Consider the following 19264-nt stretch of genomic DNA (forward strand, 5'->3'; position numbering starts at 1 on the left):
CCACGCACCCTCGGGCCGCGATGTGGTCGGTCAAAAGGAGGCGGCGGGTCCTTGAGTGTGGTGAATTTTAATTTCGGTGCGTGCTATAGATATTTTCATCTCCCCCACCCCCACCTTCCTGCTGTGCGTGTGAGACTGCCAAGGTGAGGTTGTGTCCTCTTGTTAAGAGCGATTAATGGCACTCGTTATGTACATAATGAAATCTCCCTGCTGATGCATAGGGTGGCGTTGTCTCCTCTTTTTCTGAAACACACACCCACCCACCCACAAACCTACATATATATATATACATAATATACTTCTGTGTGTGTGTGTGTGTGTAGCACAACACTGAGGATGCTTTGTTACAGCCTCCAGGCAACTCCAGCATGTGTTTGATATGGTGTAGAGACCCCTCCCCTCCCCTCTTGTTGTAAGCCATCTCCCCAAATGAAAAACGAACTGGAATTAAGGCCCTGTCAATTCGCAGTCGAGTTTGTTCCTCTTTCGCTTTAGATGCGCACAACACTGCGGCTCCCTGCGTGACATGTGTTCTGAGAGATAGAGATGGGTGGCTCGCCACTGAGTCCCGTTTTGACTGGCGGAGCAAATTAGATCTAATCTTCTTGTGTGTGTTCTTTTATAGCCCGAGAATGTTCACCTAACATCAGCTTTTAAGTTGACCTTGTTGTTTGCTCGTCTGAGGCTCCTGTGTGCATGTGTGTTTCTAGGACAAGACACTGCTGCACTGCTGGCTTCTTTTTTTTTTTCTTTAAATTTTTGATCTTGTGCAAGTGTACGTGCACGCACTAGCACCATTCAGTGCCTGAGTCAAGCTGTGCAAGCTCTTTTAATCCCATGCCCCGGTGCACGTAGTCTTGATTAGTGGCAGCAGTTATCTGTGCAGAAGACAGCCCGCCCTCCTTTAGCATTTAGTCAGGTCTGGGGCACCAGGGGGGTTGGGGGTGTCAAGTCATGAGAAAGGTGAACGAGAAAGGAGAAAGGCAGAGGGGGCAGCAGTGGAGGAATGGCTAGAATGAGGGAAGAGGGGAGGGAAGAAACCTGATTAGTATTCTAAAGGAGCACTCCTGCCAGTGGAGCAAATTGATTACTGCACTTTACCTGTATCAGCCTCCACAGCTAAGGATGACAAGGTACGGGAGCATGATGTGTGTCTGCATTCGCCCCACAGCCACGGCACAATAGCGGTGTTAAACCCACACTAGGCAAAATGCTTTTTTGCTACCCTCTTTTTTACTTTTTACCACCACTGGATCGTCTTTTCTCAGTCACATTCAATACAGGAAGCGATATGCCCGCTGCGGTTGGGTGCGAGCCTCGCCAGTCTCTCGGTCTGATTTAACAGTCAGTGATTGACTGAGGGAAGGGCATGCTTGTTTCCTGTTTCCTGCAGGTCTTGGCCCTTTTAGGCTGATAATTAGCAGGTTTCTCTTAGTTACAGTAAAGGCAATTACAAAAAAAAGAGATTATTTTTCTTTCTACTGCACAATTTCCATCAACACAGTGTTAATGATGGGTATGGTTCTGCTTTAGAGCCCTGCTGGGTTTCATTCTGGCTACTCAATGGAGCGCTGATTACACCTGGGCTGCCAGGTGAAGGCAATTAATTGCAATTAACCTCTGCTTAGACGGAAAAGCAGCAGCAGTTTGAGGAATGACGACCAGAAAGAAAGCTTGGAGGCTTTGTTCAGGCTGCGGGGAAATCAAATTTGTTTCTCCAATCACATCTGTAGAGACAGATCGTGCAGACTGCTATTTGCAAGTGATCAGATCAGATTTGTGTGTGGTCATCACTAGCCCATTGGGATAGGTTGCTGCGGTAACAGCCGAGGGGTCAGTAACTACGAAGCAAAGGTCGGCTGTACACAAACCCCAGCAGATATACCCCTGGTGCTCTAACAGCAGCCTGAGCTCTGCGTCTGTCACTCCTGGTATGATGTGTGTTGCAAATGAGAAAAGTATTTAGTACAAATTTGTGGCTTGACCCAGCAGCGTCTAAAAGGAACAAGATTTGTTGTATATTTTTCTTTTTTTTTTTTAAATGTATAGTTGAAGTGCACAATGTCTTTTCAGTTAGTTTGCCTCCCTTTAGTCCAGTTTTCCATTTTTATTTCTAAAATGTTTCTTTTCACATCTAGTTGTGGTTAACTGTAATATTCTTGATCCACAGCTGTAGAAATGCAACTGGAGTTGCATTTCAAACCAAACTTTGAAACATATTTGTGTTGGCGGCCCGATTAAAGCTGAATAGTTTGTCTAATTAAAGCAGATATGCAAAAGGATATATAGATATTCAGTGTTAGATATGTATAATTTGCCCCCCCTTAGCCCAGTGCACGCATTCCACTATGAAATTTAAATTCCAAGCCAATGACACCAATCTGTTCAGCCTGTCAGTGGCATTCACTGTGCTGTCAATACTGAGCAGGCATTGCAAGTATGTTTATATTCTCCATGTGTAATAGGCAGGGCCCAAATCATGAACTCTCCAATCACTGTGACCAATAAAAGTTGATTAAGTCAAATTGACCTGGTGCATGTATTTAAGAGGACCCAGTATAAAAGCAGGAAAGCACTGCCTTCATTCATTTGGGCAATATCGCTAAAATTAGAAATGTCCTGTCTAAAATTGTTGTTGCATTTATTACTTCTATTTTAATTCATTATTATGAGGTTGCTCTGAAAAGCCTTCAGTTGAACCTGAATTCTGCAGCGAGAGTTCTGGGACTACAAAGAATTGCTGTATTTCTCCCTTATTAGCTTAATTTCACTGGTTCCCTGTTGAATTCAGAATTGAATTCAAAAATCTTCTCGCATACAAAATCTTGAATAATCGGGCCCTGACATATCGTGCAGACCTCATAGTACCGTATTATCCTAACAGAGCACTTTGCTTTCAAATTGCATGCTTACTTTTGGTTTCTAGCATTTTCAAAAGTAGAATGTGATGCAGACTCTTTCAGACACCTCTACTGTGGAACGAAGTCTGAGTTTGGTTTTGAGAGACAGACGCTCTCTCCACTTTTTTTTGATGAAGCTTATAGTCGCTGCTGGATCGGGTGATCCTGGGCCATTAGTTATGCTGCAATAGGTCTGGGCTGCTGGGGGCTTCCCATGATGCACTGAGGGTTTTATCTTCACTCATCTCCTTTCACTCCCTGTTAGTTTTTCAACAGTACTGTATGTAGCCATTAGCAAATATTAAAATCTGGTTCTTTCTCCCATAGTATGTTTTTTTTTTCTTCTGTCTCCCTCCCTTTACCCTCAAGCTTCATGGCAGATGGCCCCGCCCCTCCCTGAGCCTGGTTCTGCTTGAAGCTTCTTCCTGTTAAAAGGGAGTTTTTCCTTCCCGCTGTTGCAAGGTGCTTGCTCATAGGTAGTCATGTGACTGAGAGTCGTTAACTTACAATATAAAGCACTTTGGGGCACATGTTGTTGTGCATTGGCACCATATAAATAAAATTTAATTGATTTAGGCAATTCTATTAATAAAGTTGGTTATTTCACTATGGATAGTTTATTTTCCAAACACTCTAGTCAATAAACATGGCTTTTGTTAACTCTATTGTGGGATATTTATGTAAATATAAGTCTGGCAAATATTTTTTACTCCAACATTGGAAATTAGTTCCTAACTAGGACAGCTCACAAGTCCTGGACAGGCAGAGGGCAGCTCGGGCAGGGCCTCGCTGCTTCTTTATTCTAGCACTCAAGTGACCCTGCTGTAGTTAGTAAGTAGTGCAGCCCACTGCTTAGACTCACCGGTGAGGGGAAGGCTTAAATATAAGGAGAAGGTCAAGCTAAATAAAGTTTGTTTTGCCCTTGTGTCTATAGGATATGGATTTATCTACAGCTCAGCAGAGATCATGAAGATCTTGGCACACATCTAGAAAAAGGTCTTATAGCAGGCAGTTTGTTGCAGTTTAACACTAGCTTGCTGCTACATTTAATCCCTGTAAAAGACTGCATTTTATCTAATGTGTTTTTGTCATATGTATAATATTTTGTAGTAAAACCATATGGGCCTTTTCATTATTGATGAAACGCTAAGTGGGAAAGATTGTTAAAAATAAGAAATTTCCTTTGCTCCTTTTTTTGTCTGTCAACCCAAAACCCAAATAAAAAAAATCTAATTTCTTTCCAAATTGTTAGTTAAGAAAAAAATCTTTAAAATAATTTCTCACTTAGTTAACCTGATGGTGCATGTATGAAGTTGGATTGATCATTTATCTGATTTGAACCAGACAAAGTTCAAGTGACTGTGCATAGTTAAGTCTCCTGTTTAAAGGTTTTAAAAGTGAGAGTGAGTCGCAGGTGTGCTGCACACCATTCATCTCCAGTAGTGCAAACACATTTTTCCTGCTGTGTGTTAAATATGAAAAATATCCCAGTAGGGCTGGGCCATATCATACCGTTCACAGTAATACCAGTATAATGTTGGGCAACGATAAGAAAATGAAATATGGCGATAGAATATGGATAAAACGCGCATGCGCAGTGCCTTTGTTTTCATACATACATGGCGGCGACGCAGAATGAGAAGGGCGAAAGCGGATCGTTGAATGAAACAGATGAACCAGAACTGGTTTGTAAAAATGCTGCAGCTTCAGTGGTGGAACTGGTTTGGCTTTCGTCCGTCAGATACACAACAAAGCACTATTTTTGGTAGAGCATGCTAGCGGGCCGTCGTTATTACCGTGTTGTTTGGAAAATATAAACATACTTGCAAACAGTGTCCCTTATAATCCCGTGTGCCTTATGTATGAACTCTGGTCGTGTTTACTGACCTCGAAACGATTTTATGTGCACGGCGCTCGAAAATCTGTCAAATGTTTCAGTACGACTTTGCTAAGCTACGAAGCCGCACCGCTTGATGGATTGTCGGAGCGTTACGGCTGTCGTAGGCAGGAGCCTCGCGGAGTGATACGTACTGCGCTTCAACATAATGTTACCGTATTGTGTGTGTATAACCTCTTTTTAAGTTTTGTGGATATTATACATGGTTATGCTGAGGATATGTCGTCTGCCCTTTGGTTAAACTGTCAGCAAGGAATTTGCATTTGCACTGTTACATTTTTATATAACTTTAATGCACATAAAAAACAGCTGCTTGTTTAAGTGAAAATACATTGATGTTTTTTTGGAGTTGTAAAGTATTTTGTCTAGTGTCAATTATATCGTCAGTTATATCGTTATCGCAAATTTTCAAATGTGTATCGTGATAAATATTTTTGGTCATATCGCCCTGCTCTATATCCCAGCTGAGTTCATGTCTAAGCATTTTAAAGAAAAGCTTTAACCTCCTAGGACCTGGCATCCACATATGTGGACATCACATTTTGGGTTGTCTAGACCAAAATACTTAATTTTTCTCTACAGGGGCCTGATGTCCACTTACGAGGACATTATACTGCCACTGTTCTATCGAAATTTAAAACAAATGTCCTCATGTGGATCTGATTTACCCCTGAAACAAAATTGAGGTTTAAAAAAAGAAATCTGGTTGTTTTTACATTCGTCAGGTCCCAATCAGCCCAAATAGCAAAGAGAAGTTAAAAATGCATCCCCTGAGTGCAGGTCTTAGGAGGTTAATGCAACAGATGCAACAAGTTCCCAATGATATTTTGCTCATTTTATATAAATTATTTATTTCAGGGATGTAAACCTTTCAAATGAGGCAATCTGATTCTCTTTGTGTGTTAGCTGTAAAGCTGTATGTGTGTCCTAAAAGTCAGAGCAGATGGGCATGTATGGGCTGTCAGCTTGCAGCAGTCACTCCTCTCCTCTGTGATATTTAGTTTTCAAACCATCTTTGTCATCTTTTCTTCAATATTAGTTCATCTCACAACTGCAAAGTAGCGCTCCGCCACTACGTTATTGTCATCATCTTTCAGCCCTGTTGTTGCCTGTGCCTACAAACAGGTAGTGACCGTGTCATTTAGCGCTCAGTGTTTTCTTTTTCCAGCAAAAAATATGTCCTATCAAATTATGGTGATATCAACACATTTTACCAGTATATAAATTATTCAGTATGAAATGTGCTTTATTTAGGCTCAGTGGAACATTTAACGTTATCTAGGACACCTGATTTTTTTTATTATTTTTTTAAACGGCTTTTTAGAATTTCCGAATGAAACTGCAGCAGCCTTTGCCCATAGGGCAGTGTTGGCAAGTATGCCTTTATAATCTCCAGTGTAATTGATCGGGGTTATCTCGGCTTAGGAATTGGTTAAAATCCGTTCTCTCTGTGTTTTGCTTGAAAAGAAAGTCACACAAGGACTGTAACACAAGTTTAAATAGCTGAGGTTGTGTGTCCGCAGCTTATAATGAGGTTTCTCCAGGTTGTGTAACAAAAGATTGCACAGTGGCACAAGGTCCTTTGAGGTTGCAGGATGGCAAGCATACAGCAGCTTGTTTGCATCAGTGTTATCTAAAGCTCTTGCCTGGTATATTTAAAGTATAGTTAACCTTTTAAGTTATTAACTGTCTTCGACGCCTTACTGTCCCTTTGTAATTTCAGCAACAACGACATATATACAAACTGATTATCACGTTACAAAGTTGCACATAAACGTGGTTAATTTGTTTATGTTAAAGTTGGATGTTGCTCCGAGTGTGAAAAATGAAACCCTTGTCAGCGTCTGAAGCCTACACTTTTCTCTAGTGGCCAGCAGGAATGCAACTTTTTATATTTGCGAAAACAGTTTGCTTCTGTGCGGTCCGTGCCGTGGAGTGGATCTGTTTTTGTGGTTGCCTCAGCTCTGGCCGTGTGAGCACTGGTCAGGCTTTAAGGCCAGGTGTAGGACTAATCTTATTGAAATGTCTTGCGCTCAGCTCTGCCCTGCCAAGTGGATTGGTGCTGCTTGAGAGGTTTTTCTCAGAAAAAAGGTTGCACATAATTGTTTTATACTTTATTGGGTTAAATGTGTCTAATTGATTTAAAAGATACCCTAATTGTGGAACTTTGAATAGCCCTGCATTCTTGCTGATCTAGAGGAAAAACAAAAAAAGAAGTTGTGTTTTTGATGATTCTAATGGAATGTCCCCTCACAGGCCATTATGCCCTGCGATACCATTCTCCGGCTTCACTCGGAGCAAGCATTAGGATGATTTAAAAACTAAAAAGTAGGTCAATGGGAGCATTATGAAAGGCGGAATGATAGTAGAGATGTGTCCTCTTCTTTTTCTGTCACTTAGACCTCTGTCACACACTATAATACTCCAAACCATCCTATATCACTTACAGTAAAAGAAAAAAAGAAGCAGGGCTCTTTTTAACCCAATAAAACCAGACATCTTGCTGACTCATAGCACCAGCCTTCTTAGGGATGATGCCAAGGATATTATGGAAATGATCCATTAAAGGCCAAGGTTTTTTAGCTGGTTTTATCCAGCTTTCAGGGCAGTCTGACAGTGGGACATTTGATCTCAATTGCAAAGTGACTGCAGTCTGTTTCAAGGGCCTAGTCTGCCTTTTGGTGAGCTGGCCGTTGGGCAATCAGCTGTTCCTATTTCCAGCGACAGTGTTTACAAATGGAAAATGTGTGTTGTTTCGGGAGGGAAATGAGCGCCATTTCAGACAGGCGATGTAAGCAGAAGATTACCTCGGAGCCCAATAGAAACGAATCAGGTATAGATTGATGGCAGCCACGGCTCATTAACAAGGAATGTGTGTGTGTGTGTGTTTAATTGATGCGCTAATTCTCAGCCACTCAGGAAATGGCCCTTGGGTGGGTCTTCCAAATGGCACACAAATATTTACTATGGACGCAAACACTTTGGTAAGCACATCCACGCGAGCCTGGGCATGTAAGGTAAAGAGTGTCCGATGCTGTGATACAGTGCAGGGATACACAGGCTAGTTTGGCTAGCTGCTCAGCTGGGCTATGAAGTGCTTGGATGACTCATCAGCATGCATGAATTCCTCTATCCTGTCTCTCTCTCAACCCTAAGAACTCTTTGTACTGATGAAGTTAAATTCCGCCCCCTCTCCTCATCCAAGGCCAGATGCAGCCTGAGAAGTTTAGCACTCTGGTCCCATTTTCTGAAATGTCCCCAGCACACTCTGAGTAGGATGTTCCAGCAGGCAACCTGTGCTGCTTAAGTCAAGAAATCTGACTTTCCTGCACTCACGTATCGCATTTCCTCTATGCGGGGTGCATCCATGGGTTTGAGCGCGCTCACATGGGGGGTGTGTGCGGGCTATGCATGACTTGTTTGGTCAATGCATCCTAAGAAGTGGGTCAGTATGCCCTAGTTCTCACTGTGTGGGCGTGCGTGTTTCTGTGTATTGCGTTTCAGTGTTATTTTGTCCCGATTGACTTATCTGCAAAAGCATTTTCTTGCTCAGGCTCTCCCGCTGTTCAGTAGCATGTTTATCCTCTTCTTTACCTTTCTCAAGGTGAACACGAGCTTTTTAATTCAACTTTCCTCTCGTGGACTCGTTCGCTTGCGGAAGGCTCGGAGCAACTGCATTTGGTCAGGTAGCTTATGTTTTGTCTTATTTAATCATGTCAGGCCATATTGAATTTACAAATAGCGGTCACGCTGCATGTGTAAGTGAGCTACCCTGTTGAGTATGTGCAGCAGGGCTGGGCTGCAGATTACATGATATAATAGTGTTTAGGCATTGCCTCTCCTTTTAAATTCCTTTAACCTTGACTCCCCTTTAATGCAGGGAGAACACATCTGCCAGGCTGGTGTCAGACATTAGTAATACACACCGCTCAGGCAGCATTGTCACTTTTTATTAACGCCCAGAGCTTTGCATGGACACCAGCTGTTGCATCAAGTGGAAAAGCCTTGGCGGCATGGATGACCTTGACTTTAACTGCCGCTCCTTTGGCTCTTACCCCCGTTTTAATTCTTTTGTTTGGTCTCATACATTTTAAATGGCTTAAGTGGATTACCATTGCTGACGATGAAGGTCGTTTAGAAACTCGCTTTTTTTAAAGATTGGGAAAGGGGAAAAACACTGGATTACCAAGAAGTGTGTTTGTTTGTTCCTGGTGGCGGTGGTGGAGGAAGTGTAATCTGGGGGTTAGGGGAGGAGAGCGAAGCTCACGTTTTAAAACTTAATCCGAGACATCTGCATCGACACGTTCAGTCGACCTTGTGGTGCGACCGAGAGTGCAGTGACCTTTCCTGTTCAGAGTGTCTTTTAAGTACCAGAGGAGTGAAACGGAAAGAAATAGATGAAGAGTCAACCAGCCAAGGGATGATGAAGCCTCACCCCCATCCCCATCATTTGCCCTCCCCCGCGCATGTACGTGGCTGACTGTAGGGGTAAAAATCATTTTAGACCGGTGCCTGCTCTGTCATTGGCTGACATTGTCAAGGATAATGGATAATCACCACAGAAACCATACAGCAGCTCATTGGTGTTGTGGGAGGAGGGGGTGGAGGTCAGGCATTTTGGGTGCCACCACCAATGAGATGACATGTTAACAGATGTGTAAGGTCATTTTCAATGTATACACCAGGGGAGAGCATGTAAAAGTAATGCACGCATTGTGAAAGTGGAGAGGAAGAGGGTCGTGTGCTTTAGGGGCTCAGGATGGAGGACAGCTTTCCCTATATTAAGGTCATTTATTTGTTAACAGAGCTGTGCCACTGAGCAGAACACATTTTCCCGTGCCCTTGCCGTGGCAGGGCTTTTTGACACCGGCTCTGTCATTAAATGCATCTCGAGAGCCTGAAGGGCCTCGCTTTTGTTTCAAGTAATTTGCTTTATGTGATGCAGTGAATGCAGCAGCTTTGGACCTCTTGTATATATACTGATATAGTGCAGTGTCAGTGTGTCCCCATGCTACCTTGTCTGCTCTGTATAGAAGTGTCTTTGGGCAAAAACATAGACAAGGTCAACTGTAATTCCAAAGGTTCATTGCCAGTAGCAGAGATTAACAGAATTCCCTGTGTTAAAACTGTCAGTGCTCTTTTTTTTGTTTCCCTTTCTCTCACTAACTGTGGGGCTGACTCCCAGCATATTAGTAATGCTGCCAGGCTGTGTGGAAGGTAAACATGCGTACATGTTTACTGTGCCCATCAAACGTGTCTTTACAGGCCGTTCTATTATGATTGTGCTAAGCAGGCTGGCAGGAAAATAGTCTAATCCTGAGCATCTAAGATTAGCATGACAACAGACGTCAGATGGCCCAGTGTGACCAGGTTGGCTTTTGTTGTTGTCAGATTTAGGTCACCAGCTTAAAGATGGCCTTGAACTGTAACTGACGCTGATGGGCCAGTCTCAGTTAACTTATTCACTTCGAGGGAGTGCACCACAAAGAGTCTAATCAACCTATTCTAGACCTTTGGTATGAAAAGGTCTTTTTAAATTGCCAAGCTGATTGTTTTCCTACTGCTGCTCAGACTGATCATCTTAAATCCAGCGTCTAATCCCAGCTCACTTCCAAGGTGGCATTAAAAGTGCCACCTTGTTGCCCTTACTGTCATGACAACCTGTGGACCTTGGCCCCAAGGATGGATTTCAGGCTGATTAGAAGCCTGCCACCTTGTTGTTTCTGGCCCTCGCTGTTGCCCTCTATGTGAAATATTCAGCCCGGTGACTGTGTGGTGGGTTGCCATGGCCTTTCGTCATAATCACTGGCTGCTGTCCTGTCGTGTGACCCGCTATGTCGGTCCGCTCAGCGGACACCAAAGGTGAGGACGGCATCGGGAAAGGACACGGACAGCAGCTGAGGCGAGGTGGAAACTCTGTATTAATTAACCTTTACGGGATGCGGCCAGGACTGTCGGCGGTGCCCTGTATCCACGGAAACCACGCTGACAGGGTTCAGAGCAGAGGTCTCCCAGAGCAGCACTGCTGACAGTGTCATGGCAACTGGCACAATGTTCACCCCAGTGTCACTGGCTCTGCCCTCCTGACAGTGGTGTGGTGTGATAGGTGCACCTGAACCTTAAGCAACCCCTCCCAATAATATAGATGTGCTCGACAGTTAAGTGCACCTTGTCTGTTATATCCTTGATGCAGCTCTGCTCTGTTTATGTGCGGTGCACTGTAAACCTCCCAAAATGTGCAGAATATTTAGAATAGTAAGAGTTGAGCGTACTATTATAAAGCTGAATTTTATAAGTGGATAAGTGGAAATGTTTTCGGAATGTAAATGTTGTCTCATAGTTCATATGTCTTATTTGGTCTCTCTTTTTTATTCGTTTAATTGTTAAAAAGTAGTGTAGCACTGTAATTCTGTTACTTTAGGTATGCATGAGCAATGTAACTCATTACATGCTACAATCAAAGGGAATTAAATGACAATTACTTTGCAGAACAAGAATGATTCTCCGCTCTTGTTCTGCATGTAAAAGATACTGAAATTCACTACAAATATTTTTTTTTCACACTGAAAAGAGTGAACAATTGTTAGCAATGATGGGAAGTGACGCTGCAAACTGCTTCACTCGTGGCTCCACAGCTAAAACACAACCTGAGCAGTTTACAGTAGATTTAAAAGAAAAAACCATGGCTAAATGCACAAAATTAATAAAGACGTACAACTATAAAATGTGCTATAGGGAGAAAATGTCGCACAAACTCACAATACCTAAGGAAGGAGAATTTTCAGGAAAAAACAAGTTCACAGTGCTTAGTGTGTGAACCTTTGAGTTTATTTGGGTAACACTGTGGCGTGGTGGTTAGCACTGTTGCCTCCCAGCAAAACGGTTCCAAGGTTTCCTGCCTTTCTGTGTGGAGCTGTGCATGTTCTCCCCGTGTTTGCGCAGGTTCTCTTCGGGTACTCAGGCTTCCTCCCACTGTCCAAAGACATGCAGTTAGTGGGGTTAGATCAACTGGTGATTCTAAATTGCCCCTAGGTGTGAATGTGAGTGTGAATGGTTGTCTGTCTTTCTGCTAGCCCTGTGGCAGACCTGTCTGTACCCTGCCTCTTGCCCCCTGACAGCAGGGACCCTGATTTGGAGAAGTAAATAGATGGATTATTTGTAGCTCAAAGCACTCCTCCCATAAATCAAGTTACTTCTGGTTTTGCACTTCTGATTAAAGGAAAAAGAATCGGGGTCAAAAACGCGAAGCCCAGCTGGCCAGGTGTTAATAAAGATAACGCAGCAGTAAGATTATACATGCGTCTATATGTGCCTCCGTGCACACATTCGTTCCTGTGTCTAGGCATGAACGCTTAAAGGCTTACTAGTGTGCATGTGACACGGGGAGCGGGTGGGTGGCTCATGCTTTATGTAGTCCAAGGTTTGTGTCGTGTGCGATGCTGCTCAAGTGCATAAGGAGCAGGGGGCGGTGGGGGTGGTGGTGGTGGGGATAATCCACTGAAATGACAAGCTGCATAAGGAATTATTCACAGCTCTCACAAGGCCCTTTGCTTTTGAAAGACATTGCTGCGAGGGGCTTACTGCTCGAGACCTGAATGTTTTCAAGGTAGTGGGCCTGAATTTTCAATTTGGATCCAATCAGGCCTAATCTACATTTGTCGTCTGTTCGGTGGCTGTGAGGGGAGAGTGCAGAGAGGAGAAGGAGCCGTGTGCAGTCAATCTGAAATGTTGCTAAGTAACAGAGACGGCAGACAAGGTGGTGAAATGAATGTGATATAGTGCTGTGTAAATCCCTGCTTCTCACACAGTTTCTCCCCTTTTCTCTTTTTTCTCCCCCCCACTCCACCCAACCTTCTCGTCCTCCCTCTTTTCTGTCTCTCGCTCACTGCCATAGGTCCCCCCCATGTGAGATCTGCAAAGCTGAAAGGCGCCGCTGACAGAACCACAGCCAGGCCACAGGACAGACATCCCAAACATCCACAGCCACGGAATGTGTCAACATCTTTGTGGTGAAATCCCGCTGACTCCTCAGTTGCTTTTCACATAAGCCTCGAGCTGGGCCTTCTGGGATCCTGCGGCATTTAAAGGCATACAACAATGCCTGGGAGGCCTACCTGCCCCGGATTGTCTCCAGCCATGATTGCTGTTTTAACACAGTGGTGACTGTGCCCACTACAGAGAGGATCACATCCATCTAGTGCATCCACCCCTCCCCTCTACTGTACACTGACTCGGTGAAATAGCCTGCCCGCTTTTTGGTATTTAGGAAGTACATGCCACTGTCAACCAGATGACCTAGTGGACATATTTCCCAGTAAGAAGTGCTGAGCCATACGAGGGGATCCTAGTATTGAACATGACTCATGGGGAGGAGCCTGGCCCTGAGACACACAAGGATTCAGCTGTTCTAACTTATCTGGAAGGTTTACTGATGCATCCAGTGGTGGCCGGGCCTGGGGCCACGGCAAGTGGGAGGTCTGAGGCTGCCCACAGCAATCAGGAGCAGGGTGATAAGGTGGGTGGGCCCTTCCAACTGCCCAACCATGGACCCACAGCTCCCAAGGGTGGAACCAATGGGCCCACTCTGGGTTCTTCTCAGCACCTCAAGAAAGCCCGCTTACTGCGCTCGGGAGCTTGGAATGATCCAGGGAACCAGCGAATGAGCTCACCCCCAGCGGAGCTGAATGGCCAAGTGGGAGGGATGCAGAATGGAGCACTAGAGGGATCTCCTCATGCTGGAGAGAGCACCCTGCTTGCGTCACTGCTTCAGTCATTTAGCTCACGACTTCAGAGTGTGGCGATGTCTCAGCACTCTAATAAACCCCCGAGTGAGTGTTCGTCTCCATCCAAGGCGCCACCTGCAGACAAAGAGCCACTACCTGTGTACGGGACAGCCTCAAGCCGCTTAAAGGGCCTGATGAGAAAGAGCAAACTTCAGAATCATAGCAACACACCTTACAGTCGTCGTGGACACAGCCAGGACAGACCCCCAGAATCACCTCGCTCAGCACACAGTGCCACGCCTCCTGCTGCTCCTACAGCTGCAGATTCAGTTTCCTGTGCAGAGCGACTGAAGGCCGTGGCTAACATAGTGAAAATCCGCTCTAGTCCAGCGCCTTCACCTAAGCCCAGTGTCGCCTGCAGTCAGCTGGCCCTGCTGCTGTCCAGCGAAGCCCATCTCCAGCAGTATTCCAGGGAGCATGCACTCAAAGCACAGCTCTCTGGAAGATCAGCCAGCGAAAGACTAGCTGCCATGGCAAACCAGCAGCACAACCAGGACAAAAGGCCACCCAGTCTGCCCGGAGCTCCAGACACGCTAAGCTCCTTAACAACCCAAAATGGAATGACAACAACCACCACAGTAACGACAACACTCCCTCGAATGGCCCTGTCAAATCCACAGAGCCCCTCTTTGCTGCGTGGCCACAGCCAAAGCTCCCCACCCACTCCCCCACGTGCTCCAAGCCACACTCACAGCCAGCCATCTCGGGAGAAACGAGGCTTTGACTCGCGTCCAACCCGCCCACCCCAGACATGCAGTAGCTTGCTGCTGCTGCTGCTGAACAATCACAACAACCAGAAGCAGCTGACCAAGAATGGGCATTTGGAGGACAGCTGTGGCATTCTGCCACCAAGTGGCTCCTCTTCAGTCACCTCAGACAGCGAATGCTCCACCCAGGAGCGGAGCCTGACCAAGGACAGCAGCGATGCCGAGAGCTCCTACTCGAGTTGCTCTCCCATTGACCTCTCCATGAGAAGCCGTGTCAATATGCAAGATGGAGGGCTCAAAACTACAGTTCCCTCTTCCTCCGCCTCTTTCACCTCTACCCTCTCTACTTCCGCCCCAGGTGCATTCTCTCCTCAAGCTTCTGCTCAGCCCCCCACCACAACTTTATCTCCATCTTCTACTGTTGTCTCCTCTGTTTCCACCTCTATTTCTTCCTCTTCCTGTATCTCTACCTCTTCCCTGGACAAACTAACAGAATCTTTAATAAACAAGTGGAAGCCAGAGCCATCAGGATCAAAGGTGTCCAAGGGCAAGGACCCTGAAATGAGCCCAGACCGAAAGTCCCACCCTAAAGTCACACTCATGCAGCTTCTTCTTGAGCGCAGAAATAATGAGATGGTTAAGAAAAATGTTGGTAACCAAGATTCACCTCTTGATGTAACTGTAGCCACCATGTCTCGAAACCAGCCAAAAGGACTGGTATCTTGGGAAGAGGCGAGGACAAAAAGCCCCATAGATAGGTCTGTAGCTCCAGCTCAGCCCCTCTACTCACTTGGCCGTGACCCAAGCGGTGCTCTGTCCCCATATTCCTACCCTTCCCCCAACGTCCAATCCAGCCCACTGGATTTGTGTAAATCTAAAACCTTCCCTGCTGAGAAGGCCTCAGAGCCCGCCTTCAGTGCTAGTAAACTGTTACAGAATCTGGCTCAGTGTGGGACAGCTTCCTCCCCACCCACCCCCTCTGGTAAAGGGCTGGGCCAGGAGCACGATGCCAGCAGGCCCCTTGCCCTTTTGGAAAGACTCAATGCTCCAATCGGCAGGACCACCACCACCACTCCACTCTCTGATGGAGCTTCAGGTAGTGGCACACCCTTCAGTAGGAAGGAAGCTTCTCCTCCTTCATCACAGATTGAGAACCTTCTGGAAAGGCGCACCGTGCTGCAGCTCCTTCTAGGAACAAGCTCAGCTACAGCGACTGTGAGCCGCAAAGACAGGCCTAGTGGCAGTGGCAGGAGGAGTGTGGAGGCAGCGGGGGGATGCAGTGAGAAGAACCCTGGTGCTCACGTCACCTGCGACAGCTCCAATGGCCCCCCTCTGGATGTAAAGGTCAAATCGGAGCTCATGGAGGACGTGGGACCATCCTCTGCCATGTCTGAGGACGTGATTGGCAGAAAGAGGCTGAGTTGCTATGAGAAGAATAGCCTCGTCTCAGATTCCCAGCAGGACTTAAAGGCTGAACCCCGGCCTGCAGAGGTTATAGCAAAATATGGCCTCCTCAGCCAGTTGCTTAAACAACAGACTGCTACCTACTATACCAGTGCTGCTATGCAGGCTGACACACAGCTCAGACAGGTTAAAGAGGAACAGAGGGAGTATCCGAGCCCAAGCCCTAAGAAGAGGCGGCTCTGTTCAGATCGGACTGATAATTTGAGTAACATCAGCTCTCCAAGAGCAGTGGACAGTGGTGACACAAATATTTTTGCCTCCTCTGTTGTTCCGGTAGAGCCTGAGCAGCAGAGGACTCTAAAGGAAGAAGAGGTTCCTCCAAAGAGCCCACCGAGTGAAACCCTTACACGAGAGAGCCGGGGCTTCAATGTGCTCAAACAGCTGCTGCTCTCCGACAACTGCCTAAAGGAGCTGTCCCAGCAGCCCCGGGGGGCGCCCAGTCCTTCCGTCCTCCAGACCAACGGCAAGGCCAACGGTAGCATTCTCACTCAGCCTGCCCAAAATCACAGCTTCCTCCAACTGCCCAGCTGGCATCCCCACGGTTCCCTCAACTCAGGGTTTCCAAGTAATCTCAGACCACTACCCACCCCTCCTCCAGGTGACAGTTCTCTGCGCTCCCCTTGGAGTCGCCACCCGTCCCCGTGGCCCATCACTCAAAAACGGGAGACGCCTACTTTAGTCAAACAGGAGCCTGAGAGCCCTGTGCGGTGGAGTAGTCAAGAGAACGAAGAGGAGGACGAGGGTTGTGACTCAAACCCAGACTCTCCACGGCTCTCGCGGTCCAACCCCATCCTATATTACATGCTGCAGAAGGGCAGCATCCAGCTAAGGAAGGAGGGGAGAGATCAGGCAGAGGGAGCCCATTCTGTGGTCAGAGTTAAAGAAGAGCCTATCAGTGACATGCATGCCTATGAACGCAGCCTGAGCTCTACCCCTCAATCACCCGCCCACAACGACAAGCACAGCCATGAGAGCCAGGGGCTGAGCCAGTCGTCTGAGTAGAATTTGTATCAACTGCAGAAAAATAGAAATGGAAAGAAATTCACTGACTCTGTTTGTTTTTCATTTTTTGAATGACTTGCCAAATTGGTCTGATGAGACAAATGACAAAGAATGCAAATTGAATGATTTTTTTTTTTTTCAGGTGGCATAGAGCAAATTCAGATGCACTTCTGCATCGATTTTTAAATAGTGAGGTCATGGAACGGTACAAAACAGCTGTATCTTAGCAGAATGCCACAAAAGCCAAAACTGTGCATCAGTCACAGATCAAACCTTCCCATCACTGATTGTCATGCTCTACATTTTGTACTACAATGTTAATTACGGAGCCCTCCTTTATTATTGTTTTTTTTTTTTTTACACTTTCTTACTAATTGAACTGTACACATATCACTACTCCAAGTCCTCCTGTTGCCTGCCATAAAACATTTAGAAAGAACATTTCAAGCAACATCCATTATTGATGACTCTAAAAATGTTAGTGCTCAGTTCAGTGGACATTTATTTATTTTCTCCATCAGAACATTTCCAGATAGACAGAGACCCATCAATTTTAGATAAGATTCCAAATAGTCACGGCGGTCTATTACAACAGTGTCCGTGCTAAAGTCATTCAGAGGACCTTAAAAACGGCATTCGGCGAAGATCCCGCCGCGACGAATGCTTTGTTCCTCGGGATTCACGGTGTGGCACAATTACCAGTGGAGAAGGAATATATCGTTGGCGCTTTAAACGGTCACAACTCATTGTTTTCGCTTTTATTTGAAGTGCGTGTTTCGAGGCCAATATTCGACAGTGCAAATTCAGGGCACTATGTTTGCAGATTGAGCCGTTTGGAGCAGATGGGTCAACAGAGCGAGCGCGGCTCTTACAGTTGAGCAACTGCGTGTAAGCAGGTTTCTAGAGCAACAGTTAAAAAGGCAGTGTGTGAGAAACTTATCTTGCGACCCTGGTTAAACCCAAGGCACTTTTCTTCATGCACACAGAAACTTTTGAGTGTGACGCACATGGCTTTTTCCTTTTCATTTCACTTAAAAGGAGTACCCAGACTTTGCACTATCGAGTCCTTGGAGTCCTTTTCAGAATCATTTAATGGCATGTGATAATAAAAAAGAAAAAACAGTCAGTATTGTTATCTGTTGAGAATTTGACAGTTTGTGATTTTTTTTTCCCTTTATTTCTTCACTATTGTGGTTTATAGATTTTTTTATTGTTATTATTATTTGTTTGTGGCAGTCTCTTATCTCATAAAATGTCAAAAGAATTGCATGATAATAAAGAGAAGACCACAGGTACATCTTTGTTTTGAAAGCAGCTGGATGTGTGTACCTGCCCCCAGCAATCACCAAGACCTTTTGGTGTCTTGAGGGATATCTGGTTGATCTAGCTCCTTATTTTTGGATCGTACTGTACTCTTTTCAGTTGATCTCACATACTGCTTTATCGATTTTAGTCTCGTGATCTTTTTACTACATATGAAGTATGTCTCTTCAATTATTAATACATTTTCACAATGGTTAAATATATTTGTGTAAATAGTACTTTCAGTATGAAAGATGACTATTTTGTAATGTTTAAGAAAAGATATTACCCTAGTTTTTAATGCCCTGATATGTAAATATGAATTATATGCGTACAAGTGTACATACAAAGGCCGAGGATGCTATGCCCATCGTTTTCCTTTTTTCTTTTTTTCTTTTGGTTGGTTTGTTCTCTGCATGTGTCTCTATGTGGTAAATGATAATCTATCCTGCGCTGTGTTGTGTAATAATGTCTGACTTTCCTCACTGCTGCCTGTTGCATGCAGACGCATGGGAACTACCTGTGTATCCCTACTGGTGATGGGGGAAAATGTCAAGTCTTAAAATAGGTCTTTTATATCACAGAGAGAGAGAGGCTGGTTTAGAATATGAACAGTCCCTAAATAACCACAGACTGTTGAGCAAGTTGATTTAAAAAAAAAATGTGTGGAAAAATAAATGTGCATTGAATATTTTTGTGATTATTCTTTTCTGTTACTGGTTAACAAAGCTCTGTGGAAGAGTTTGGGGGGATGTAGGTGGGGGATTGACGTACAATCATAGATCTGCATTGTGCATCTAAGAAATACATTTGTAGCAGCAAATATATATATAAATATATATATTAAAAAAAGGATGTTTCATTTTTTTCATGTGAAGACCTGAAACATTATTTCATTTTTTTATGTTTTCATTTTTGGTGTTCATTTGCACTGATATCTGAAAAATAAAGGACTAAAATGCATGACCTAGTATGACTGTGTTCCTCTCTTTCCAGTTTAGCAGCCAGCAGTGTGCTGGGACAAATGTCGGGACAGTGTTTGCTCATTTGTAGCGCCCCTCTTCTTTTAACAAAGTCAAATAGTGAATGTGTAGAAGCTGAACTTTAGATGGAGGCGTGCTGTCCTATACTGTTCCAGACCATCAACAGTGCTGTGTCTTTTTTTCCATGATGCACAAAATGTTTTTAGTTTCAGGGCAGGCCAGTTCA

The 19264-nt window shown here is 45.0% G+C and overlaps 1 protein-coding gene across 4 annotated transcripts in view; it reads left to right on the top strand.

Annotated features, from left to right (window-relative positions):
- The window catches only part of nrip1b (nuclear receptor interacting protein 1b), a 38653-nt gene extending 19632 nt beyond the window's left edge, over positions 1 to 19021 (top strand). For 2 of the 4 annotated variants that reach the window (XM_086307816.1, XM_086307818.1), the window contains exon 2: positions 12692 to 19021. In XM_086307816.1, the coding sequence (XP_086163942.1) occupies positions 13154 to 16753 (3600 nt within the window). In that variant the 5' untranslated portion in view covers positions 12692 to 13153 and the 3' untranslated portion in view covers positions 16754 to 19021. Of the gene's footprint in view, positions 1 to 1031; positions 1134 to 1167; positions 8484 to 12691 lie in introns of those variants that run through there. The other 2 variants (XM_086307817.1, XM_086307819.1) reach the window with 2 other exon arrangements.
- Positions 19022 to 19264: the final 243 nt, after the last annotated feature.

This window comes from Aulonocara sp. 'chitande type north' Nkhata Bay, linkage group LG10, assembly GCF_057382095.1.
Source record: "Aulonocara sp. 'chitande type north' Nkhata Bay isolate Kocher_YH1m ecotype deep benthic linkage group LG10, A_spYH_male_GT1.1, whole genome shotgun sequence".
NCBI lineage: Eukaryota > Metazoa > Chordata > Actinopteri > Cichliformes > Cichlidae > Aulonocara > Aulonocara sp. 'chitande type north' Nkhata Bay.